Source organism: Phyllobates terribilis, unplaced genomic scaffold, assembly GCF_046119375.1.
Source record: "Phyllobates terribilis strain yellow unplaced genomic scaffold, ASM4611937v1 Scaffold_2__4_contigs__length_985480577, whole genome shotgun sequence".
NCBI classification, from domain to species: domain Eukaryota; kingdom Metazoa; phylum Chordata; class Amphibia; order Anura; family Dendrobatidae; genus Phyllobates; species Phyllobates terribilis.
In genome coordinates this window covers 15,284,943-15,311,683 of record NW_027362762.1, presented here as the reverse complement: position 1 = coordinate 15,311,683, position 26,741 = coordinate 15,284,943, and the positions used below count along the sequence as shown (strand labels likewise).

The 26,741-nt window shown below is 50.5% G+C and overlaps 1 protein-coding gene across 1 annotated transcript; it reads right to left on the bottom strand.

Annotated features, from left to right (window-relative positions):
• Positions 1 to 699: 699 nt before the first annotated feature.
• Positions 700 to 2,761, bottom strand: LOC141243441 (olfactory receptor 52K1-like). The gene is made up of 4 exons (XM_073668928.1): positions 2,731 to 2,761; positions 1,219 to 2,262; positions 959 to 1,119; positions 700 to 774 (listed from the first exon to the last, which is right to left on the bottom strand). The coding sequence occupies exons 1-4, from the start codon at positions 2,759 to 2,761 to the stop codon at positions 700 to 702; spliced, it is 1,311 nt and encodes a 436-aa protein (XP_073525029.1).
• Between the last annotated feature and the right edge of the window lie 23,980 nt (positions 2,762 to 26,741).

Genomic DNA, 26,741 nt, shown 5'->3' with positions numbered 1-26,741 from the left:
CAACTCCATTCTCTGTCCCACTGCCTGACCTGCATGGATCCACCTCCCTGATGAGGCTGTCCTGTCTTGGCATGTAAGGTGAAGTTCCCACATTGACCTCTCCATGTACATCTGTTCCTGTTGACCCCGCTGTCTAGACTGTTCGGATTCACCTTCCAGATAAGGTGGTCCAAAAACTCCCAGACTGTGACACACACACCCCCTTCTCCTGTACTTTCCCCTGTGTCCTCCTGACATGTCCTCACTAGTCACTGTCCCTCACTCAACTCACTCAACCTGCAACAAGGAAGTGACTCAGTTCTTCACTGAACCTGCTCCTCCCACACTGGAGCAGCTCCTAAACCCCTTAACTCTTTCCCAAACATAACTGCATACTCTGTGTGCTACAGGGCCCACCTCTGCACTACTTCTTCTATCAATCTAATAGTCTACCCGCACCAACCTATATTGAACCTATAATTAACCCATCAGACATTAGATCATATGAATGCTCATATATAAACATAGAACACAGCATTATGTGCATTAAGAGGGAAGAGGCGCATGACCGTCCCGATCACCCTCTTACAGGGGTATCTTGCTGTTTTTTTCTTTTATGGTCTATTAAGAATTGTTGGTGAGGTTGTTGGTGTAATGCATATTGTTGGTGGGTTGCACTGTTTTTTAGTGGGATTCAGTATGCATTGGTGTCTGGTCAGATCAGGCATGTTTAGTATTCACATGATATCCAATAGTTGCGGTGGCAACAGCACTCCATAAATGTAGTCTTGGTGTCTTTAAACCACAGGAGACAACACAAGGAAATATGCCTTATTGCTCTTAGTTCTTTGTTTGAGACTACATGAAAAGGGGAGATTTTGTGATTGGAGTTGGTCCAAATTGACTCACAGGACTTGGTCCAGTGGCCACATCAATGATCTATTGTTACTGGATGGGAGCCCTGAGCATAGCCTCCTACCTCCTGGAATCCATGGCTGCTCTTTAGATTATTGGGCCTGGCACAGATTACTGACCGGGCCACTCGACTGGGTTCTGCCAATCGATTCACACCAACACTATTTGTGATCTGTTCACACGGTGCATTGCCGGGTGCTCGCCTTTGGTGATGTGGTGCTGTTCCTGTTGGGTTGTGTAGTCCAGAGTCAAGAAAGCTTAGCCTAGTAGTGAGAGTGCTATTGGGTTGATGGTTTCATGCTATACTTCATATATGTTAGTTACTTGTACGTGTATGGACAGACTCAGATGTTACATTGGTTTGTGAACGGCCCTTTGGAGCCATTATGTGACCTTTGTGGGTCAGAGATCCCAACTCCTTACACCTCCAGTGTTTCATGAAACCTTCCTTAATCTCCTTCATTCTCAGTCCATAGATGAATGGATTCAATAAAGTTGGGAGGAGGAAGAAAATGGCGCTGGAAGCATTCTGCACATCATATGATGAGGTCTCAGAAAGATTCAAAATGACAGACAGTAACCCTAAGGTATACATGAAGGTCACCACCAACAGGTGAGTGCTGCAGGTGTGCAGGGCCTTATGGCGAGCCACTCCCACAGCAATCTTCATAACCATGTGAAGAACCTTCAGGTAGGAAAGTAAGATGAAGCTGATGTCACATAAGCTGATGGCAGTTCTTATCACTAGTGCTACAACCTTCCGTTTGGTGATGTCTCCACACCCCAGGTTGAACAGCATGGTGGTCTCACAGTGAAAGTGGTAGATAACATTGGACCTGCAGTAATGGAGTGTGGCCACCAGACTGAGAAGAGGGAAGACAACTGAACACATACGTAATAAGGCGTTGATCATGAAGTGGATTTGTAACTGGGTGGTGATAATTTGCCAGTACTGTAATGGTTGGCTAATGGCCAGGTACCGGTCTAGGGCCATTAAGAGTAATATTACTGTTTCAAAGACTAAGCTTGAATAGACAGTGAATATTTGCATCAAGCATCCAGGAAAGGAGATCTGGTTGAGTCCCACGAAGGTCAGGATCATCTTGGGTGTTATGGCCGTGGTGTAGAGGACATTGACAGCAAGCAGAGACGAGATGAGGATGTGCATGGGAGAGTGCAGGCTCTTCTCCAGCACAATGATGGTCATTACTGCAGAATTACCCACTATCATGACTGTGTACATGGAGGAAAATGGCAGAATGAGGAGGGGTCTGTATCTTGTGACCCCTGGAAATCCAAACAGGATGAAATCTGTGTGAGAAGAGGATGATGACGACTTGTTCAGAGTTGATGGTTCCATTTTGGTTTCTGTAATGAAATTACAAATTCATTCAGAATAATTAGAAAAGTCTAGGCAAGTAGTTGAGGACCACCTTATCCGCCACCTTGAAGACATGGGTGGGCTCCTCCACCCACCATCCCTGTTGAGGCCAGTTTTTTCGATCTTACCCACCCTACAGTATTCTACTGCACACCTGCCAGTCACTATTTATATATTCGTCAGGGAAAGGGGGGTTCCTTAATGCCCGTTTAGTGATTGTATGAAATGAGAAGGGGTGGACAGGCAGTCACTAGAGATGAGTGAATTTGTTTGAGGTAAATTGAATTTTGTCTCAAATTTTGTAAAAAAAAATTCTGATTCTCCAGAATGTGATTTTTTTTTACAGTTTGCTTTGTGCAAATTAAGCAAAAGGGTGGCCAGCTGGACATGAAAAAAAAGGGTTGAAAATATTGATAATCACCTCACCTGTCACCCATTTTGCCACCGCAACTTACCATCCGGCTTACTCTTTCTGTCTTCTCCCATCACATGACATTCTCCTTGGCCTTCTTCCCTTTGCTACTGCGCAGAGAAGCAGAATTATCCCCAATTTGATTTTGTAACTCCCAATCTCTTTTTATCTTTTGATTTGAAATTTAAAGGGGTTTTCCACATAAAAAAAATGTATTTGGAAGAGTTCCTGTGACAACAGTGGGTGTGGACCCACTGCACCAACAGCCGGACTTACCCTGGAAGGGTGTGACTAAGTGGCTATCTGGCCTTCATTAGAGTCTCTGATGGTGAGGATCAGCTTGGGTCGCAGGGTAGCCACCAGGTGACACTCCAGGGCAGTCGCCTGGCCCTTCAGAAGCTGACCGATGGATTAAGGCCAGGATACGAGGTATAGGGGGCACAGGCAGACATGTAGTCAGACAGTCCAAGGTCGGGGTAGGCAGCACAGGATCAGAATACATAGCCGAGGTCAGGAGCAGAGAGCTCCGACAGAATGGGTATACAAGCCGGGTCATAAAAGGACAGTCAATACAAACATGCACTTAGACAGAACACTAGGAACGGACTGCCGCTGGGAGCCCAAATTCAGACACGGTGTGGAGGTCGGAGCTGCCTAATATATCCCCTGCTGGCAGTAGATATTCCAGGGAAGTTAAAATCTGCAGGATACCCAGAGGTTAAATTCTTGTAGAAACTGGCTGCGCCTCTCTATAGCCAGGTGGAGATTCAAAGTAAGAGGCAGATGCAGCATGCTGGAATTGCTGCAAGAGACTATTCAGTGTGAAGGCCTGAGACTGAGAGGGGCAGAGCGGTGAGCACAGTGAATAGAAAGGCGCTGAGAAAGCGCGCAAGTTACCGATGTGACAATACCACCCTCCTTACGCCTCCCCTCTTTTGGCCAGACAGATGGATAAAATTCTCCAAGATGGTAGGGGCACAAAACACATCTGAGGGACCCTCTGGAAGAGAAGTAGAGCCGGGAGTATGAGATTTGGAGTAGCGACTCAGGACCACCGGTTTCAGGAGAGAGACATGGAACGAATTTGGAATCCATAGATTCACCGGGAGCTGAAGACAGTAAGTCACTGGATTAATTTTTCTGAGGATTTTGTATGGCTCAAGGTACCAGGGTGAAACATGTAGGAGAGTATCTTCAAGCGAATATTCCGGGAAGATAACCAGACTTTATCTACAGGTTGGTAATGAGGCGGCAAAGTTCTCATTTTGTCTGCATGAGACTTCATTTGAGCTACAGCCTTAAGGAGAGCGGCCTGAGTTTGCTGCCAGATCTGGAAGAACTTGCCAATATGAGGAATCCGCTGCTGGTATCCCAAAGGAAGAAGACATAGGAACTTGAGGATGCTGGTAGTATACAATGAAGAATGGAGATGCTCCGGAAGACTCCCCAACACAGGTTGTTGTAGAAAAACTCTGCCCAAGGAAGTAATTGCATCCTGACAGGCAAAGATAAAGTAGCAGGGAATGGTTCTCAAGAAAAGAGTTCTCCAAAATTTTGATGTGAACTGAAATCCTCGATTTGAGAGAATGTGGACAGGAAGACCATGGAGACAAAACACATGCTGAAAGAACTGCGTGGCAAGCATGGGAGCAGAGGGAAGACCGTCCAAAGGAATGAAGTGAACTATCTTGGAGAACCAGTCCACCATGACCCATATGATGTTACAGTGCGGCAAAAAAGTATTTAGTCAGCCACCAATTGTTCAAATTCTCCCACTTAAAAAGATGAGGTCGGCCTGTAATTGACATCGTAGGTCGACCTCAACTATGAGAGACAAAATGAGAAAACAAATCCTGAAAATCACATTGTCTGATTTGGAAAGAATTTTTTTTCAAATTTTGGTGGAAAATAAATATTTGGTCAATTACAAAAGTTCATGTCAATACTTTGTTATATATCCTTTGTTAGCAATGACAGAGGTGAAACGTTTCCTGTAAGTCTTCAGAAGATTGGCACACACTGTTGCTGGTATGTTGGCCCATTCCTCCATGCAGATCTCCTCTAGAGCCGTGATGTTTTGGGGCTGTCACTGGGCAACACGGACTTTCAACTCCCCCAAAGATTTTCTATAGGGTTTAGATCTGGAGACTGGCTAGGCCACTCCAGCACCTTGAAATGCTTCTTATGAAGCCACTCCTTTGTTGCCCTGGCGGTGCGCTTGGGGTCATTGTCATGCTGAAAGACCCAGCCACGTTTCATCTTCAATGGAAGGAGGTTTGCACTCAAAATCTCACGATACATGGCCCTATTCATTGTTTCATGTACACGGATCAGTCATCCTGGGCCCTTGGCAGAGAAACAGCCCCAAAGCATGATGTTGCCACCCCAATGCTTCACAGTAGGTATGGTGTTCTTTGGATGCAACTCAGCATTCTTTCTTCTCCAAACACACTGAGTTGTGTTTCTACCAAACAGTTCTAGTTTGGTTTCATCTGACCATATGACATTCTCCCAAAACTCTTCTGGATCATTCAAATGCTCTCTAGCAAACTTCAGACGGGCCTGGACATGTAATGGCTTAAGCAGGGGGACACGTCTGGCACTGCAGGATCTGAATCCCTGGTGGCGTAGTGTGTTACTGATGGTAGCCTGTGTAACGTTGGTCCCAGCTCTCTGCAGGTCATTCACTAGGTCCCCCCGTGTGGTTCTGGGATTTTTGTTCACCGTTCTTGAGATCATTTTGACCCCACGGGGTGAGATCTTGTGTGGAGCCCCAGATCGAGGGAGATTATCAGTGGTCTGGTATGTCTTCCAGTTTCTAATTATTGCTCCCACAGTTGATTTCTTCACACCAAGCTGCTTGCCTATTGCAGATTCAGTCTTCCCAGCCAGCTGCAGGGCTACAATGTTGTTTCTGGTGTCTTTCGACAGCTCTTTGGTCTTCACCATAGTGGAGTTTGGAGTGTGACTGTTTTAGGTTGCGGACGGGTGTCTTTTATACTGATAACAAGTTCAAACAGGTGCCAGCATTACAGGTAATGAGTGGAGGACAGAGCAGCCTCTTAAAGATTAAGTTACAGGTCTGTGAAAGCCAGAAATCTTGCTTGTTTGTAATTGACCAAATACTTATTTTCCACCAAAATTTGAAAAAAAATTCTTTCCAAATCAGACAATGTGATTTTCAGGATTTGTTTTCTCATTTTGTCTCTCATAGTTGAGGTCGACCTATGATGTCAATTACAGGCCTCTCTCATCTTTTTAAGTGGGAGAACTTGCACAATTGGTGGCTGACTAAATACTTTTTTGCCCCACTGTAAGTGCATCCAGGGAAGATGGTAGATGTCTGCCAGCCAATTCATCCTAAATAAAACCAGACAGAACCTGCAAGAAGTTCGCTACCAAGGCTTCTTCATTCCAAGCCAACTCTGCAGCCAGGGTTTGGAAGCATAAGTCATGCTGAGCCACAGGGTCCGCACCTTGTTTCAGAGTCAAAAGTGATGCAGTGGCTCTGGAGGTGTGGACTGGTACCTCGAACACTGCTCCCAATTAGTGTTGAGCCACCCCCGTAGTGTTCGAGTTCGGTTCGTCGAACACCCGTGTGTTCGCCGAACTGTTCGTCGAACTGTTCGTCGAACACCTTCGAGCACCGTTAAAACCAATGGCAGGCAAACAAAAACACATAGAAACACATAGAAAATACCTTCAAAGGTGTCCAAAAGCTGACAAACTGCTCAGAAGACATAACTAATGTAACATACCTGGCGGCGTCTTTGCATAGTGGTCCATCTCCCACTGTGCAAGAGTGCGCACTTGAGAATGTCTCTCTGGCTTCCCTCCATGCTGTCTGTTTCTGCTGCTTAAGGGCGGCGCCCGATCACTTCCTGCTTTTTGTACCTGCTGTGGGTCACACCCCTTGTGCGTCCTCAGCCTATTGCTGTCTGTCACCTGGTATTTAACCCAGCTGCTCCAATCAATCCCTGCCTGAGCATCTTGCCCTGTCAGTTGGCTTTTGTCTCTGACATGCCAGGTCCTGTCTATGTTACCTGTCTTGCAGTATCTGTTCCCATGTCTGTACTGTGTCCTATCTGTGTACCCTAACCTGCAGTCTGTACACGTTCCTTGCCTCTTGTCTGCCTATCCTGGAGGCTGTATTTCCAGGCCTGTCTGAACACGCTCCTAGCCTGTTCCTCCCGCCTTCTAGGGGCCGATTACCTAGACCTGCTCCTGTATCTTGCCTGTCCTGTCTGAACACGCTCCTTGCCTGTTCGTCCCGCCTCTCTGGGGGCCGTATTCCCAGACCCGCTCCTGTATTCCGCTGCAGTGTCGGTCTCCTCCGTACACTCAGTTCTAGTCTGAACTCTCTCCTATCTTTTACCTGTTTTTTCTCTATGTCCGTTCCTTTCCTTTTTCTGCAGAGTCTGAACTCGTACCTAACTCCTGCTTGTTGTCTCTGTACTCCCGTTTGTGAGTTTGTGGTCCACTCGCTACTTCTCTGCAAGTACCCTGTGGGTATCTGGCTCTGCCTTTCCCTTCCTGTCTGTTCCGTGTGAACAGAGCCCTGTCCCCCCTGCTCTGCCTTGCTCTCCGCTCCAGGCGGCCTCGTCCTGCTCTGCTATTGCTCACCGCTCCAGGCGGCCTCGTCCTGCTCTGCTCTTGCTCACCGGTCCAGGCGGCCTCGTCCTGCTCTGCTCTTGCTCACCGCTCCAGGCGGTCTCGTCCTGCTCTGCTCTTGCTCACCGCTCCAGGCGGTCTCGTCCTGCTCTGCTCTTGCTCACCGCTCCAGGCGGTCTCGTCCTGCTCTGCTCTTGCTCACCGCTCCAGGCGGTCTCGTCCTGCTCTGCTCTTGCTCACCGCTCCAGGCGGTCTCGTCCTGCTCTGCTCTTGCTCACCGCTCCAGGCGGTCTCGTCCTGCTCTGCTCTTGCTCACCGCTCCAGGCGGTCTCGTTCTGCTCTCTCCCTTTACCTCACTGTTCCGGCAGTCTCGCTCTGCTCTGACCCTTTGCTCGCTGCTCCGGCAGTCCTACTCTGCTCAGACCCTTTGCTCGCTGCTCCGGCAGTCCTACTCTGCTCTGACCCTTTGCTCGCTGCTCCGGCAGTCTGGCTCTGCTCTGACCCTTTGCTCGCTGCTCCGGCAGTCCTACTCTGCTCTGACCCTTTGCTCGCTGCTCCGGCAGTCCTACTCTGCTCTGACCCTTTGCTCGCTGCTCCGGCAGCCTCGCCCTGCTCCCTCTTGCTCGCTGCTCCGGCAGTCTCGCCCTGCTCCCTCTAGATTGCTGCTCCGGTAGTTTGCTCTGACTCTTTGCTCGCTGCTCCGGCAGTCTCGCTCTGTTTCCTCTTGCTCACTTCTCCGGCAGTCCTACCCTGCTCTTACCCTTTGCTCGCTGCTCCGGCAGTCTCGCTCTGCTCAGACCCTTTGCTCGCTGCTCCGGCAGCCTCGCTCTGCTCTGACTCTTTGCTCCGCTTCTGGCGGCCTCGTCTTGCTCTCAACCTGCTGTGTTTGTATACCGCTTCTGCGGTTCTGTTCCAGAAGTCCCAGTCTGCACTGGGTTCTATCCTCTCTGTGCTCCAACCTGTTGTACCTGCCAGTACCTCCCCGTCTGCATATCAGTGTGCCAGCCTAAACCTTCCAGTTCCTGTATTCCCCGGTGTGGGCCAACAGCCGTGTCCGGAGTCTGACCTGGAGTAGACCCTGGTACCTCTGCTCGGTTCCTCCCTGGTGCACTGGCGTCGTATGCCGTCGTGCGATCTTGGTCGGATCGGGCAGACACTTAGTTACGCCCCTCCAGGCACTCTCCGGTACGGTACAGTGGAATCACTACAATCACACGCACATGCCGCTCAGCCCGGGCATGTGCATTATAACTAACACATGGAAAAGTGACAAGTACATATAGTCATGCGAAAAGAAAAGAGGTGGAGGAGTAAAAGGAGGGGGAGACACAGATATAGGCATGTCATGCCCTTCTAAAACCAGAAAAGTGCGAAGCCGACACGGCCAGTCCGTTCCTGCCCGTGCCACCTCCGTGTCGCCGGGTTTGTGCCAGAGCCGCGGTGAACCCTGACGGCCAGCCCCCCTCTCCCAATACTGGTGCCTGTCCGCTGGTGGGTCGAGCGAGCCCCCCTGTGGTGGAGGCAGCTCTAAGCTTTTTAATTTAAATTGGCTCTCTAATTTGAATGAATACACTTTAAATCCTTTTACAAAGATCTATTGGAGGGCAAGTCTCATGCCAGCAGCCGCGTAATTCCAGCTCCAGTAGCGTCCACTAAAGCTGCTGCAGTTAAAAAGCTTTTATAAGGATCGAGCTCGGCTGTCCACCGCAAGGCATCCTACCGCCAGTCCCAGCCCCTATGCCTTGGGGTGCCTCCTGATGCTCTTCACTGAGTATCCCGTGGTCCCGAAGCATTTCCTTTGAAAAAATTAAGTGTCCAAACTAAAGGGGGTGTAGCTTGCTTAACAGCCGGGATAATCCGCTGACTAGCAGACACTGCTGCTAGGCACAAAGTATTTCCTGGGCTAGATGCAGTTAAAAATTTGTAATTAGATACTTTCGTTGGATGCTGAGAAAGCATTCCATAGAGTCTCCTGGCACGCCATATATTATTCTCTTAAAAAGCTTGGGGTAGGGGTCTAGGGGACCCTTTTATAGCCAAAATCACGGCCCTGTATCGCAATATGTCACCTAGGCTGAAGATAAATGGAACTGTAGCACCCTGAGGGCTCCGTTGCTACAGAGGTATTGCACCTCACCCAGAGGTGTGATATCTCACTCTCAGGTAAGGATGGAGTGTGGATCAGGACCTGACACCTGCATGCATTACACCACATTGCCGTGGGGCAGGGCGACAAATATGCCCCTGAGATGGGCACGACAGTCCCTGTCCCTGGCTGGAGTGGTGGGAGGGAACACTGAGGAAGGGGAACCCTGTAGTGCAGGAGCAGGGAGGAAGCAGTTCCTGGGTGCATTGAGAAGGGAGTATAAAAGGTGGGCACCATCTTAGTTCAGTGCAGAGAAGTCTGAGCAGAAGTGGCAGGGAGCAGGGGCTCTGCATGACCTCTGCTCCAGAGGCGGGCCTAGTAACAGAGGCCCAGGCCTGGAAGAGGGAGAAGGAAGGAAGAGGAGCGGAGAAGGCTCCAGGAGCGAGGAACGAAGGGATCCCAGGGGTGCGGACGGGCGAGTCGCCACCGCACGCCCGAATCCACCTTCGTGGAGGGGTCAGGCCAAAGGGGGAGACCGGTCCCCGAAACTAGTGGAGGCGGGAAACGACCCTCAGCTAGAAACCGGAGGCTGTGACGCTAGGAAGGCACCACATAGGGTCAGGGAAACTGGCGCCAAGTTTACCAAGAGGAGGCCCGAGGCAGCCGGACAGAAGGGTTGGTAAGAAAGGCCAGACAAAGGACACACAAAGGGGGTCCTGTGAAGCGCTCCAAAGTTATCTGGGAGTTGTCTGAGCCCCTCACCTGGTGAGCACAGTACGATGTGGGCAGCCGTTACCTGCAGACGTGGTCTGGATAATAAGAACTGTGAGTAAAGGCCCTGGACTGCATCACTTACTCCGTGTCGTTACTGCTGCTGCCCTGCACCATCACCCCCATCCTCCGCATACACTGCCCTGAGGCTATACTCCTCCCGTGGGGAGTTATGCTACGCTCTGCTGCACCCACCAGCCTCAGCGGTCTGCCCTGCAGCGGCGGTTCACTCTGACCGCAATCCACGGGTGGCGTAGTCGGACGTTTAAACATCAAAACCACATAAATAGTTCTGCCACTGGTTTGACCGCCCTGAGCCACGGAAACGGGTCGCCGCCACGAAGACTACAACCACCAGCATCCACCAAAAAGGGTCCGGCTCCGGGTGTCCCAAGGCCCAGGGGGCGCGTCAGAACATTTTCATCACCTTTCATAATCACCAATGGGACAAGGCAGGGATGTCCTCTGTCCCCTCTCTTATACATCCTAGTGACGGAGCACCTGCTCTCATCAATTCGCCAAAACCCCAATATTAGGTGGATTGAGGTGGGAGGCACCGAGTACAAGTGCTCTCTATTTGCTGATGATGTCCTAGTATATATCACTCAGTCACATATATCCATCCATGCTGTTATGGCTGAAATAGATCACTTTGTTACATGGTCAAATTTTAAAATCAATGCAGCGAAGTCTGAGGCCCTCGATGTCTCCCTCCCCAAATCCATATAGGATTCCATCCAGTCCAACTTTCCCTTTGCCTGGCCCTCACAGGGTATCAAATACTTAGGAATTCCTATTCATAGAGACCTCTCCCATCTATGTTATCTTAATTTTGGGCCCTTTATTGAACAACTCCATACAGACCACGGTTGGCAAGTTAGAACTGTAAGATTCACTACGTGAACCACTGGTGTTTTGTGGAAAAGCACATGTACACTGTGTTCCAAATTATTATGCAAAAAGTGTTTAGGAGTGATAAGGGAAGAATTTGTTTGTTTGTCAGTTAAACTCATTGATGGTGATGTGTGTCAGGGCTCTTTATATCACTGTAAGCAATTGCAGACACCTGTGCTAATTAGTTTGGCAGGTGTGTCCAATGAAAGGCAAGACTACTTAAGAAGGCTGTCCCACATTATTAAGCAGCCTACATTTTCTGCCAAAATGGGAAAGAAAAAGGATGTGTCGGCTGCTGAGAAGCAACAAATTGTGGAGTGTTTAGGTCAAGGCATGACTACAATCAACATTGTGCGATGATCAGGATGAAGTGTCTTGGCAATCAAGAAGTATGTAGCTGATTCACAGTACACACGTGTGCGTGCTGATAAGGGAAAATTGAGGACTCTTTCCTACAGGCAATTACGTCAGGTTAAAAGAGCAGCGGCAAAAAAGCCATGTCATAGCAGCAGACAAGTTTTTGAAGCTGCTGGTGCCTCCAACGTCCCCCGAACAACAAGATGCAGGGTCCTTCAGAGGTTTGCAGCTGTGCATACGCCATTCTGTCGACCTCCTCTATCCACTGCACACAAGCAGAAACGGCTCCAGTGGGCCAAACAATACATGAAGACTGATTTCAAAACTGTTTTGTTCACGGATGAGTGCCGTGCAACGCTCGATGGTCCAGATGGATGGAGTGGAGGATGGCTGGTTTATGGACACCCCACGCAAACACGGCTACACCGCCAACAAGGAGGAGGTGGAGTAATGTTTTGGGCTGGAATCATGGGGAGAGAGATTGTCGGCCCCTTTAGGATCCCTGAAGGGGTAAAGATGAACTCCATAATGTATGTGGAGTTTCTCAAACAGCACTTCCTGCCATGGTTCAAGAAGAAGAACCGTGTATTCCACAGCAAGATCATTTTCATGCATGATAATGCACCGTCTCATGTTGCACATAACACATCTGCATCTCTGGCTGATATGGGCATAAAAGGGGACAAACTTATGGTGTGACCCCCATAGTCCCCTGACCTCTACCCCATTCAGAACCTCTGGAGTGTAACGGGTCTGGGAGGCGGAACCTCTGGGCTACTATACAAGGGAGCGGTCCTTGTAAGGGAGCGGGTGGCGACCAGGCAGGCAGTCACAGCAGGTGACCGGGACAGTCTCTGGGTGTACGGGCAGGAGGTCACGGCAAGTGATCAGGGCAGTCTCTGGAAGAACGGGCTGGAGGTCACGGCAAGTGACCGGGGCAGTCTCTGGAAGAACGGGCTGGAGGTCACGGCAAGTGACCGGGGCAGTCTCTAGGTAAAGGGTAGGTACGACCAGTGATGGCTGAACCTCCAGGTAGGCTAGCAAGGCAGATGGAGGATGTGGCTCCCAGGTGAGCAAGCGAGAGTCTCTGGAATAGCAGGTGGTCACAGCACGTGACGGCGGAGCCTCCAGGTAGGCAAGCAGGCAGGTAGCGGAGAAACGCTCCCAGGTGAGCGGGCAAGAGTCTCTGGAATAGCTGGTGGTCCCAGCACGTGACAGCGGAGCCCCCGGGCAGGCAAGCAGGCAGGTAGCGGAGAAGCGCTCCCAGGTGAGCGGGCAAGAGTCTGGAATAGCTGGTGGTCACAGCACGTGACAGCGGAGCCTCCGGGCAGGCAAGCAGGCAGGTAGCGGAGAAGCGCTCCCAGGTGAGCGGGCAAGCTGGTCCATAGACAGACTGACCGGAGTTGTAAGGCAGACCATCGGACCTCAGGCAAGCAGGCAGGTAGCTGATGTGCGCTCCCAGGTGAGCGGGCAAGTTGGTCCTTAGACAGACTGACCGGAGTTGTAAGGCAGACCGTCGGACCTCAGGCAGGCAGGCAGGTAACAGGAAATCAGGCAGGATTAGGACAGCAAGCTGGCAGGAATCTGGCAGGTAACTGGCAGGTAACTGGCAACGGGACCTGAGGGCTGAAGCAGAGTAGAACGGTGCAACAACATTGCTCGGGCACCTCCATTTTGGAGGAGGTGCCTTATATATGGTAAAGTCCTCCGGCCATTGGCCGGGGACTCCTTAGGACGGCGCGCGCGGCCCCTTTAAGAGGGAGGGAGGGCGCGCGCGCGCGCCCTAAGCACATTGGCCGGGAAGGAGCGCGCGCTGCCAGCAGAGCGGGAGAGGGACGCCGGGCACGGAGCAGAGCGGTGAGGGGAACAGCGTCCCTGCCTAGCAGAGGGCAGGGACGCCGGCACTACAGTACCCCCCCCTTTAGGCCCCCCCTTTTTTAGGCCAGATAGAAATTTAGCTAGGATGAGAGGGGCATGGATGTTCTCCCGGGGCTCCCACGTTCTCTCCTCAGGACCAAACCCCTTCCAATCTACCAGAAAAAAGGTCTTTCCTCTTACCCTTTTGGTGGCAAGAATGTTCTCTACCTCAAACTCGTCCTCAGCAGAAACCGGAGCAGGAGGCGTACCTGTAGACTTGGAAAAAGAGTTAAGCACCACGGGTTTGAGGAGAGATACATGGAAGGAGTTAGGGATCCGTAAGTTGGCCGGGAATTTCAATTTATAGGCCACCGGGTTGATCTGACTGATGACCTCCAGAGGACCGATGAACCGAGGCCCTAACTTGTAAGAAGGTATCTTGAGTCGAACATATTTAGATGAGAGCCAGACTTTATCTCCTGGACGAAATTGTGGAGGATCCAGGCGTTTTTTGTCAGCGTGTCTTTTCATACGCTCGGATGACAGAAGGAGTGCGGACCGGGTACTCTCCCATATGGAGGAAAATTTGCTAACGAGAGATTCCGCAGCCGGGTTGTCCACAGAGGTGGAGACAGGAAAAGGAATCCGAGGATGCTGACCAAAGACTACAAAAAACGGGGATTTGGAGGAGGATTCGCTCTCGTGATTATTATAAGAGAACTCGGCCCATGGTAGGAGATCCACCCAGTCAGAATGGTGGGCATTAACGAAGTGCCGGAGGTAACTGGTCAGGTTCTGATTGATCCGCTCCACTTGACCATTGGACTGTGGGTGGTAAGCGGAAGAGAAGTCCAGGGTGACGTCTAGTAGTTTACAAGTGGCTCTCCAGAAACGTGAGGTGAACTGTACCCCACGATCCGACACGATGTGGAGGGGCAGGCCATGAAGACGGAAGATGTGGCGGATAAAGTCTTTAGCCAGCTCGGGTGCAGACGGAAGGCCTGGCAGGGGAATAAAGTGAGTCATCTTGGAAAAGCGGTCAGCGACCACCCAAATGACCGTACAACCGGCAGAGACGGGGAGATCAGTTATAAAGTCCATTGCTATATGCTGCCAGGGGGCAGCAGGTACAGGAAGCGGAAAGAGGCGTCCGGCTGGCAGATGTCTCGGGACTTTGTTGCGGGCGCAGGACACACAGGCAGAAACAAAGTCTATTATGTCCTTGTGCAGGGTAGGCCACCAATAGTGCCGGGCAATAAGCTGGAGGGTCTTTTTCTGACCGGCGTGGCCAGCTAGTTTAGACGAATGGCCCCAGTGTAGGATCTTCTCCCGATCAGGTACTGAAACAAACGTCTTACCGGGAGGGAGACGATTTAGACTCACGGGAGCCACCTGCATTACTCTGGCGGGATCGATGATATGTTTAGGTTCTTCCTCGAGATCGGACACCAGAAAGGATCGGGACAAGGCGTCTGCTTTGATGTTTTTGTCAGCCGGGCGAAAATGAAGAACAAAATCAAAGCGAGCAAAAAACAAGGACCACCGGGCTTGGCGCGGGTTAAGTCTCTGGGCATGCTGGAGGTAAGCCAAGTTCTTGTGGTCAGTGTAAATTATTACCGGATGAAGAGCCCCCTCGAGTAGGTAACGCCACTCCTCCAACGCCAGCTTGATGGCCAATAACTCTCGGTCTCCTATGGAATAGTTGCGCTCAGAAGAGGAGAAGAGTTTGGAGAAGAAGCCACAAGTTACCATTCTCCCGGAAGATGATTTTTGAGTAAGTACCGCTCCGGCTCCAGAGGAGGAGGCGTCAACTTCCAGGAAGAACTGCTTGTTGCCGTCCGGGGCGGAAGAGAAGGCCTGTTTTAGGGAAAGAAAGGCCTCCTCTGCTTCGGGCGGCCACTCTTTGGGATTAGTACCCTTACGGGTGAGCGCGGAAATTGGGGCAGTCCGGGAAGAGAAGTGCGGGATGAAGAGGCGGTAATAGTTGGCGAAGCCCAGGAACCGTTGAATAGCCTTCAACCCCTCTGGTCGGGGCCATTTCTCGATGGCAGACAGTTTCTCAGGATCCATTTGTAGGCCGGTCTGAGAGATAATGTAGCCCAGAAACGGAAGCGAGGTCTGCTCAAAGAGGCACTTCTCATATTTAGCGTAGAGATGGTTCTGCCTGAGCCTGAGCAGGACCTGACGAACATCCCTCCGGTGAGTCTGGAGATCCGGAGAGAAGACCAAGATGTCGTCCAGGTACACCACTACGCAGGAGTAGAGAAGGTCCCGGAAGATGTCATTGACCAACTCTTGAAAGACGGCAGGAGCGTTACAGAGGCCAAAGGGCATTACCAGATATTCATAGTGGCCGTCCCGGGTGTTGAATGCCGTCTTCCATTCATCCCCCTGACGGATACGAACCAGGTTGTACGCCCCACGGAGGTCCAGTTTGGTGAAGATTCTAGCCCCCCTCAGACGATCAAATAACTCCGGAATGAGCGGAAGGGGGTACTTATTCTTCACCGTGATCTGGTTAAGGCCTCTATAGTCTATACAGGGACGGAGAGAGCCGTCCTTCTTTTTGACGAAAAAGAAGCCTGCTCCCGCCGGGGAGGTAGATTTCCGGATGAATCCCCTGGCCAGATTCTCCTCAATATATTCGGACATCGACCGGGTCTCAGCAGCGGATAATGGATAAATACGCCCACGGGGAGGAGAAGTACCAGGTAACAGGTCGATAGGGCAGTCGTATGGTCTATGAGGGGGTAGTGTCTCTGCCTCCTTTTTATTAAAGACATCAGCATAAGACCAATAAGGAATCGGAAGTCCAGGTAGATTAGCTGGGGTAGGAGAAGGACGGACGGGATGAACGGGAACCAGACAGGTCTTATGGCAGCCCTGTCCCCAGCGAAGGACTTCTCCGGTTTGCCAGTCAAGAACGGGTGCATGTTTCTGGAGCCAAGGTAGGCCTAGCAAGAGGGCGTGAGAGAGTCCAGGCAGAACATGGAAGGAGATACTTTCAGAATGCAGCATTCCCACCTGCAGAGTAATGGATTCGGTGATGAGTTGGATGGGGCGAGGTAAGAGCCCCCCATCCACGGCAGCAACAGACAAGGGTACAGCCAGAGGTTTGGTGGGGATGCGGTATTTCTCTACCAGGGACTGTGAAATAAGATTCCCGGCTGCTCCAGAGTCCAGTTGGGCTAGTTCGAAATAACGGTTCTCCCCGTAGACGATTGAAACTGACAACAGCAGGGATGGAGAGGATTTATTCTTGTCTAGGTGGACCTCTCTGAGCGAACCTAGACACAGGCATTTCCCGACCTCTCCGGGCAGGCACGGATCCGGTGCTCCTTACTGCCACAGTAGAAGCAGGTCCCCTCGGCACGGCGTAAGTCCTGACGGGTCTTGACCATCTTGGTCTGGTCGACCTGCATAGGCTCAGGAGGGTGTACCTGGTTAGAGACAGAAGGAGTGACGGGTTTCTGAAAAGTAGGAGCTAGACGTGGTAACCTCCTCTCACGGGTGACCTCTCTGGCACGCTCCTGGAACCGTAGGTCAATCCGGGTGGCAAGAGTTATTAAGTCATCGAGAGTGGTAGGAATGTCCCGACCGGCAAGTTCATCTTTAATACGGCCGGACAGACCCTCCCAGAAGACGGAAACCAGAGCGTCGTTATCCCAGGCCAGCTCCGAGGCAAGGGTACGGAACCGTATGGCATATTGGCCCACGGTGAGACTTTCCTGACGGAGGCGTAGCAACGATGATGCGGATGAGGTCTTCCGTCCGGGTTCGTCGAAGACTTTCCGGAAAGCCGTGAGAAAAGCAGGCAAGTTGGACACCAGGGGGTCTCCTCTCTCCCATAGAGGATTTAGCCAGGCCAGGGCCTCCCCGGTGAGATGGGACATGATGAATGCAATTTTGGCTCGGTCGGAGTTAAACTGGTGGGACAATAGTTCAAAGTGCAGGGTGCACTGATTTATGAAGCCCCGAGCCTGGGCTGAGTCGCCTCCGAAGCGAGGAGGTGCAGAAAGCCGAGGTCCGGGGTAGGATATCATGGTGTTAGTGGACAGCGGAGCTGCCGGATTGCGAGACATGGCACTGGCGGAGGTTGTTGGTGGAGCAGTCAGAGTGTCCAGGCGAGTATTGACATTCCGCAGGTGACCCAGGATGGACTCCTGTTGGGACCTTTGACGGGACAGTTCATGACACAGGTCCGAGAGCGAGGGAGCTTGGGTGCCACCGGGTTCCATGGCCCGAGCAAACTGTAACGGGTCTGGGAGGCGGAACCTCTGGGCTACTATACAAGGGAGCGGTCCTTGTAAGGGAGCGGGTGGCGACCAGGCAGGCAGTCACAGCAGGTGACCGGGACAGTCTCTGGGTGTACGGGCAGGAGGTCACGGCAAGTGATCAGGGCAGTCTCTGGAAGAACGGGCTGGAGGTCACGGCAAGTGACCGGGGCAGTCTCTGGAAGAACGGGCTGGAGGTCACGGCAAGTGACCGGGGCAGTCTCTAGGTAAAGGGTAGGTACGACCAGTGATGGCTGAACCTCCAGGTAGGCTAGCAAGGCAGATGGAGGATGTGGCTCCCAGGTGAGCAAGCGAGAGTCTCTGGAATAGCAGGTGGTCACAGCACGTGACGGCGGAGCCTCCAGGTAGGCAAGCAGGCAGGTAGCGGAGAAACGCTCCCAGGTGAGCGGGCAAGAGTCTCTGGAATAGCTGGTGGTCCCAGCACGTGACAGCGGAGCCCCCGGGCAGGCAAGCAGGCAGGTAGCGGAGAAGCGCTCCCAGGTGAGCGGGCAAGAGTCTGGAATAGCTGGTGGTCACAGCACGTGACAGCGGAGCCTCCGGGCAGGCAAGCAGGCAGGTAGCGGAGAAGCGCTCCCAGGTGAGCGGGCAAGCTGGTCCATAGACAGACTGACCGGAGTTGTAAAGCAGACCGTCGGACCTCAGGCAAGCAGGCAGGTAGCTGATGTGCGCTCCCAGGTGAGCGGGCAAGTTGGTCCTTAGACAGACTGACCGGAGTTTAAGGCAGACCGTCGGACCTCAGGCAGGCAGGTAACAGGAAATCAGGCAGGATTAGGACAGCAAGCTGGCAGGAATCTGGCAGGTAACTGGCAACGGGACCTGAGGGCTGAAGCAGAGTAGAACGGTGCAACAACATTGCTCGGGCACCTCCATTTTGGAGGAGGTGCCTTATATATGGTAAAGTCCTCCGGCCATTGGCCGGGGACTCCTTAGGACGGCGCGCGCGGCCCCTTTAAGAGGGAGGGAGGGCGCGCGCGCGCGCCCTAAGCACAATGGCCGGGAAGGAGCGCGCGCTGCCAGCAGAGCGGGAGAGGGATGCCGGGCACGGAGCAGAGCGGTGAGGGGAACAGCGTCCCTGCCTAGCAGAGGGCAGGGACGCCGGCACTACATGGAGCATCAACAAAAGGAGTGTCTATGGTGGCGGGAGGCAGTTCACATCTAAGCAAAAGCTCTGGGAGGGTATTCTGTCCTCATGCAAAACAATTGAAGCAGAAACCATCCAAAACCTGACAAATTCAATGGACGAGAGAGTTCAGAAGCACCTTTCGAACAAGGGGTCCTATGTGCAAATGTAACATCACCTAGAATAAAGTTCTGAGTTTAAAACTGTTTGATTTCAGTTTCTAATAACCTGCTAATGCTTATAATTTCAAAAATGACCATTTTTTGGTCTTTATTAAAATTAAAAGGTTGATCGAAGAGTGTGGGGGATCTAAGAGTGTGGCAACCCAGTAGTCAGGATTACTTCGAATTCTGACAATCTGAGGGTCATGTTGCAGGTAGTGCAGCAAGAAGGCACTTATGTGTCTTGCACATCTCGGAGCCCAAAAATTATTTTACGGGCTAGATGCAGCTAAAAATTATTATTAATTTAAAATCTGGTGGAGCTTAGTATAGATGGCCTAATAGAATCAGTACTGCAAACTGCTACAAGGCCCAAATTATTTTCCAGCCAAGATACAGATAAACATGATAAGTAATTTTAAATCTGGTGGAGCTTATTATAGATGGCCTAATAGAATCAGTACTGCACACTGCTACAAAGCCCAAATTATTTTCCAGCCAAGATACAGATAAACATGATTAGTAATTTGAAAGCTTAAAATGGTTGGTGAGGTGATTTTAACCAATCATCAAGCTTTTACTCTCCCCAGGATGACACAGGGGTAGAAAAGTCGTTTCGGATCCATGATTTGTTCATCTTTATGAACGTGAGTCTGTCTACATTACCAGTGGAGAGCCGCGTGCGCTTATCTGTCAGCACACCACCAGCAGCGCTGAACACACGTTCAGACAGAACGCTGGCTGCGGGGCATGACAAGATCTCCAAGGCGTAAGTGGCTAGCTCCGGCCATTTATCCAGATTGGAAGCCCAAAAAGAGCAAGGGTCCAGTGACACAGTCATGGCTTCAATGTCTACTTGGAGATACTCCTGTACCATCGTCTCTAGGCGTTGACTATGTGTCAGACTTCTTGTCTCCTGTGGCCTTGCAAAGGATGGGCTAAAAAAGTGGTGAAATGATTCCGCAAAATTGATGTTACCAGCAGATACTGTGTTTGTGTTACGTTTTGAGTGCTGAACACTCGACGGTCCCACGGTTGGCAAGTTGGAACTGTGAGATTCACTACGTGCATCATTAGTGTTTTGGGGAAAAGCACATGTAAGATTCTGCAACAGTCTCTGCTGATACTCCTGCATGCGTGCATCCCTTTCTATGGCAGGAATAATTTCTGCAAATTTACTTTTGTACCGGGGATCTAACAGTGTGGCAACCCAGTAGTCAGGATTATTTCTAATTCTCACAATTCGAGAGTCATGTTGCAGGTAGTGCAGCAAGAAGGCACTCATGTGTCTTGCGCATCCAGGAGCACCAAGTCCCTGTTGTGTTGGTGGTGAGGTAACAATCATGCTTCCTTCCTCTGTCCTCTCCCCCCAACCTCGCACAACAGAAATGTGATCAAGGTCTCCCTCATCTGATGAGTCTTCCATCAGTTCGTCCTCCACTTCTTCCTGGGCTCCTGCACCTTCCTCACTCGTTTGGCTGCTACCATGCGCCCTGGTAAAACCATCTCCCCCACCCTCACATGCCTGCCGCCTTGGTGCTGCCAACCGTCTGGACCTTGCAGATGTTAGCCCTTCCGCATACAACTCCTCCTCCTCTACTTCCTCCACCTCCTCTTGTGCCACCACCTGACTCCGAATTCTGTTTAACATGTGCTCCAGCATGTAAATCACCGGAATAGTCATGCTGATAATGGCATCGTCAGCACTAAACATATTCGTCGCCATTTCAAAACTGTGCAGAAGGGTGCATAGGTCCCTGATCTGAGACCACTCCTCCAGCGTGATTTGCCCCACCTCTGGATCTCGTTGGCCCAGGCTATACGTCAGAACGTATTGCACCAGGGCTTGTCGGTGCTGCCACAGTCGCTGCAACATGTACAGAGTTGAATTCCACTGGGTAGGCACATCGCATTTTAGCCGGTGAAGTGGCAGGCCCAACGACTTCTGTAGAGATATAAGTCGCTGAGCTGCGGGATGCGAACGGCGGAAGTGAGCACACAGCGACCGTGCCCTCTGCAGAAGGCCATCTAGTCCTGGGATAGTGGGCTAAAAATTGCTGGACAACCAGGTTCAACACGTGAGCCATACAAGGCACGTGTGTGACATTGCCCCGGCGAAGGGCCGCACCCAGGTTTGCAGCATTGTCGCACACGGCCTTCCCTGGTTTCAGGTCCAGTGGAGACAACCATTCATGAAATTGGTTGCTCAGTCAGCGACATTTAACGCCCCTGTCCATGCCTACTCGTCCAAGTGTCTGTGGTGAAATGCACCCTGTCACACACAGAGTTTCTCAAAGAAGCGGTGATGTTGTGTGCGATATGCTGGTGGAGTGCAGGCACACCTTTCTTTGAGAAGTAGTGCCGACTGGGCATCTGGTACTGGGGCACTGCGACGGACATAAGGTCTCGAAAATCCTCTGTGTCCACCAGGCGGAAAGGCTGCATTTCTGTAGCCAAGAGCTTGCAGATGGTGAAATTCAACCTCTTAGCTTTGTCATGGCTAGGAGGAAATGGTCTTTTACTTGTCCACATCTGAGGGACCGAGGGCTGGCTGTTGTGCTTAGACGGGGTTGATAAGGGTGTCCCCGGAAAACTGCCGGTCTGTGAGGAAGATGCAGGCGGACATGTTAGGTTGCCTTGATCCAAAGGTGGTGCTCTCGATGTCGGAGAGCGCTCAACACCAGCTGGTGTTACCACCTCCAAAGAAAATGATGACCTGCCAATCACGCTGGCTGTTGCGGGTAAAGAGGTGGCAGGTCTGCGTCCCAAAACAGGTGTGACTGCTGTCCCCCCAGTCACAGAGGATGAAGAGACCGCGGATGCACAAGATGTGGCAGACGGTGGTTGGCCTGGCCGGCTAGGCCGCATTGTAGCACAGTGAGCTTCCCACTGCAACTTATGCTTCATGTCCATGTGCCGGTTCATGCATGAAGTACTCAAACTATGTATTTTTTGGCCTCTACTTAGCTTTTGTTGACAAATGTTACAGATAACACGAGTTGGGTCATCTTTATCGATCTGAAAAAATGCCCAGGCTATGCAAGGCTTAGCACCCATGCGACCTGAAGAGCCACCACGACTTGTGGTGAGAGGCAGAGTTGTGTTTGAGGATGCAGTTGTTGACGTGCTTCCAGTACTACGTCTCTGTCCAGGAAGGCGCAACCTGACCTCGTTGTCACTAGCATCTTCCTCCACCTCCTCCGCTGAACTCATCTCTTGGCTGACTGTGGGTTGACAGTAAGTGGGATCTCCAACCTCATCATCATCACCCTGTGCGTTATCACACCCGTCGTCCTCAGAGCCAACCTCTTCCTGCCCTGACAAAAAACTAAAGTTGTCGCTCCAATCAGGTATTTGAGTCTTATCATCGTCTTCCTCATTGTCTCCACCAACAGGAGTTACAATTTGGGAATGAGGGTCTACATTATGGTCAGAACCTTCTGCGTCTGGTCCTGGATCCGACTCATAAAGATTCTGGGCATCAGTGCAGATCATTTCCTCGTCTGGATTCACAGAAGCGCTGGAGTCGACCTCTGATTCCCAGGCTATAGTATGAGTAAACAGCTCTGCAGACTCAACCATCTGTTCTACCTCATACTCAGACGGGCAGCTGGAGATTTGGGAGATGTGAGGAAGCAAGTGCGATTGGGGTGACACCTTTGAGGACTGGAGTATTTGTGATGTTGAAGTTGATGTGGAGGAGAGCCCACTTAAAGGAGCACTTGATATCCGTTGAAGCACCTGCTGTTTTTGTGCCTCATCTGGAATTTGTAGCGATTGGCGTGGCCGTAAGAAAGGGATATTATCACATTGTCCGTTAAAAGAAGTAGACATTTTAGTTTGGCTGGAAGATGGTCTTTCTTCTGCAGATGTTACTGTTGCTTTAACACCTACCCCACGGACACAACCTTTTTTCCCCTTCCCAACATGCCTATTCCCCTTTCCACCAGCAGCAGGCCTTTTTCCACTCATTTTGGTGGTTAACTAATTCACAACTCTGGAGTTGTTTGCACAAAAAAACCATGGATGGGAACCGAGCAGAGCTGAGTAGCCAAACTGTGGTATTAGGCCAAAACTATTGGCTGGGTTAGATGCAGAAAAAAATTATATTCGATTTGCAACCTGATGGAGGTCAGTATAGATGGACTAATAGAACAAGTCCCACACACAGCTAGAAGCCCAAATATTTTTTCAGAGCTAGATGCAGATAAAAATTATTTTTAATTTGCAACCTGATGGAGGTCAGTATAGATGGACTAATAGAACAAGTCCCACACACTGCTAGAAGGCCAAATATTTTTTCAGAGCTAGATGCAGATAAAAATTATTTTTAATTTGCAGCCTGATGGAGGTCAGTATAGATGGACTAATAGAATGATGCTATGCCCAAAAGGTTTTACTTCACTAGGTGAAGTAAAAAAATTGGTATTCTATACACAGGTGGTATATCTTGCAACACAGATAGGCTACTCCACTGACTAACACACTCTGCAATAGGCCAAAAAGGATTAGCTTTGCTAGATTCAGCCAAATGCTGTGAAAAAAACTTGCACAGCACTGGCACAGACCTGCCTGGCAAAAACTGATAGGAACTGATGTAACCTAGTCCTGAAAAGGACTGCAATTACAATTAGTCTTTACTCCCACAATCTATCTATTTAAGAGCACAGACCTGCCTGATAAAAGTCGTAGGAAATGCTGTAACCTAGTCCTTAAAAGGACTGCAATCACAACTATTCCCTACTCCCAAGCTATCTGTAGATTTGTGCGAAAATTGGCTTGAAATTAACAAGGTATAGCGCACACAGCAACAGCGGTGCCGTCTAACACGCAGCTGCAGCAGTGAGAAAATGGTGGCGACGGGGAAAATGGCTTGGTCTTATAGGGCAAGGACATGTGACATACACTGCCAATGACACATGCCCTTGCTTGTGTGAAAAAAGCACTTCGCTCCGTGTGTGCGCTGCTGATAGGCTGACAGATTGCACCTCCCCACTGTAAATGCGGGAAAGAGAAAAAAAAATGGAGATCTTCATTGTTCCTGCAGAGATCCATCCCCTGCCCCTCCCCCCACCCCGCTGTACACTCAAACTGCGTATTAACATTAATTTTCAGCATTACTGAGAAAAAATCCAGTTATGATTTTGGTGCATGAACAGTTATCGAACATAACCTCGAACAGCCGAATTTTTTTCAAATCGTTCGTGTTCGCCGAACGGCTCGAACACCGCCCAAAACAGCTCGAATTTGAGATTGGCGAACAGTTCGAGTCGAACAACGCTCATCTCTACTCCCAATATCTCCAAGAACTTTCCTAAATTTCAGGCCTCAGGACATTCACATTCCCAAATGGTGTTTGCCCAGGCCAGCGCTTGACAAGACAGTAGACATACTATAAATGCAATCTTGGTCTGGTCCAAAGGAAAAAGATGAACGTGGAGCCTGAAGTGTATTTGGGACTGGTTTATAAAGCCGTGGCTCTCTTTCTGGTCTCCATCGTAGCGGGACGGGAGGGGTAGCTGGAGCTTAGTAGCTCCAACAGAATCTGGAGTCTTCGGTGGTTCCCCAAAGAGGCTACCAGACCGGAAAAAGGATGGCCAGACATGGTAGAGGTGCAGAACAAGATGGATACCGAGGTGCACAAATCCTGCAGTTGAGTTGCCACCACAGTAATTGCCAGCATCAGCTGGTCTTGAAGCTCAATGCACTTCATCATACAAGACTTGAACATTATACCTGGGTTCTCTGGGTCCTAATTTGTCAGTGGGGTTCATGGCCTGAACTTACTGTGACAATGGTGGGTGTGGTACCAGTCTGATGGTGAGGATAGGCTTGGGCTGCAGGGTAGCCACCAGGTGCCACTCCAGGGCTGCCCTGGACCTGCACCAACTGACCAATGGGTTAAGGCAGGGATACAGGGTACAGGAGGCACAGGCAGAGACACATAGTCAGACAGTCCTAGGTCAGGGCAGGCAGCACAGGATAAGATTACATAGTTGAGGTCAGGAGCGGAGAGCTCAGACAGAACCCATATACAACAAGCCAGGTTGATAACAGGAGAGTCAATACTGATGGAACACTAGGGATTGAGTGTAGTTAGAAACCTAAGTTTAGGCACGATATGGAGGGCGGCGGAGCTGCCTAATATATCCCCTGCTGGCAGAGGATATGCCAGGGAGTTAAACTTTGCAGGATACACAGGGGTTACATTTCTGCAGAGACTGCCTGCACCTCCCTATAGCCAGGTGGAGATTCAAAGTAAGAGGAGGGTGCAACAGAGCTGGAATTGCTGCAAGAGACGTTCAGCATGAAGGCCTGAGACTGAGAGGGGCAGAGCGATGAGCTCAACGAGTAGAATGGTACTGAGAAAGCGTGCGAGTTATCTGAGTGACTGTTCCTAATTAGTGATGGGTGAACCCGAACACTGAAGTTCGGGGTCCGTACCGAACACCTACTGTGAACAAATGTGAATTTGAAGGGCTGCATTCTTTGCAGGATGATATGAAATTTTTAATGATACCATATTGTTTTTTCTATACACCTTTTGGATCATTTCTATACACCTTTTGGAACATTTTTGGCTTTTTTGTTTTCTTCTTTTACATGGCATTAATTTTATGGGCTATGGTACAGTTTTATAGTTTTTACAAGTTTACAGTTTTTACAATTTTTTTTCCTTTCTGCGACCCCTAATTGGCCGCATATATTGATTTTTTTTTCTTACAATTTGCACCGTATAACAATTCTGACCAACTTCTTATAGTAATGTCCCCATCCTTGTTCACGTCTTCTAGAAGTAATGTGCCCATCCTGGTCCTCATCTTGTAGTAATGTACCCATCCTGGTCCCCATCTTGTAGTAATATGCCCAACCTGGTCCTAATCTTGTAGTAATGTGGCCATCCTGGTCCCCATCTTGTAATAATGTGCCCATTTCGGTCCCCATTTTGTAGTAATGTGCCCCATCCTGGTCCCCATCATGTAGTAATGTTCCCATCCTGGTCCTCAACTTGTAGTAATGTGTCGATCCTAGTCCCTATCTTGTAGTAATGTGCCCATCCTGGTCCCCATCTTGTAGTAATGGGCCCATCCTGGTCCCCATCTTGTAGTAATGGGCCCATCCCTGTCCCCATATTGTAGTAATGGGCCCATCCTGGTCCCCATCTTGTAGTAATGGGCCCATTCCTGTCCCCATCTTTTAGTAATGTGCCCATCCTGGTCCCATCTTGTAGTAATGGCCCTTTCTGGTCCTCATCTTTTAGTAATGTGCCCATCCTGGTCCCATCTTGTAGTAATGGCCCATCCTGGTCCCCATGTTGTAGTAAAGTGCCCATCCCGGTCCCCATCTTGTAGTAATGTACCCATCCTCGCCCCCTTCTTGTAGTAATCTGCCCATCCTGGCTACCCATCTTGTAGTACTGTGCCCATCCCGGTCCCCATCTTGTAGTAATGTCCCCCATCCCGATCCCATTCTTGTAGTAATGTCCCCAATCCCGGTCCCCATCTTGTAGTAATGTCCCCATCCCAGTCCCCATATTGTAGTAATGTCCCACATCCCGGTCACCAGTTTGTAGTAATGTGCCCATCCTGGTCCCCATCTTGTAGTAATGGGCCCATCCCGGTCACCGGCTTGTAGTAATGTGCCCATCCTGGTCCCCATCTTGTAGTAATGGGCCCCTCCCTGTCCCCATATTTTAGTAATGGGCCCATCCTGGTCCCCATCTTGTAATTGGCCCATTCCTGTCCCCATCTTTTAGTAATGTGCCCATCCTGGTCCCATCTTGTAGTAATGGCCCATTCTGGTCCTCATCTTTTAGTAATGTGCCCATCCTGGTCCCATCTTGTAGTAATGGCCCATCCTGGTCCCCATGTTGTAGTAAAGTGCCCATCCCGGTCCCCATCT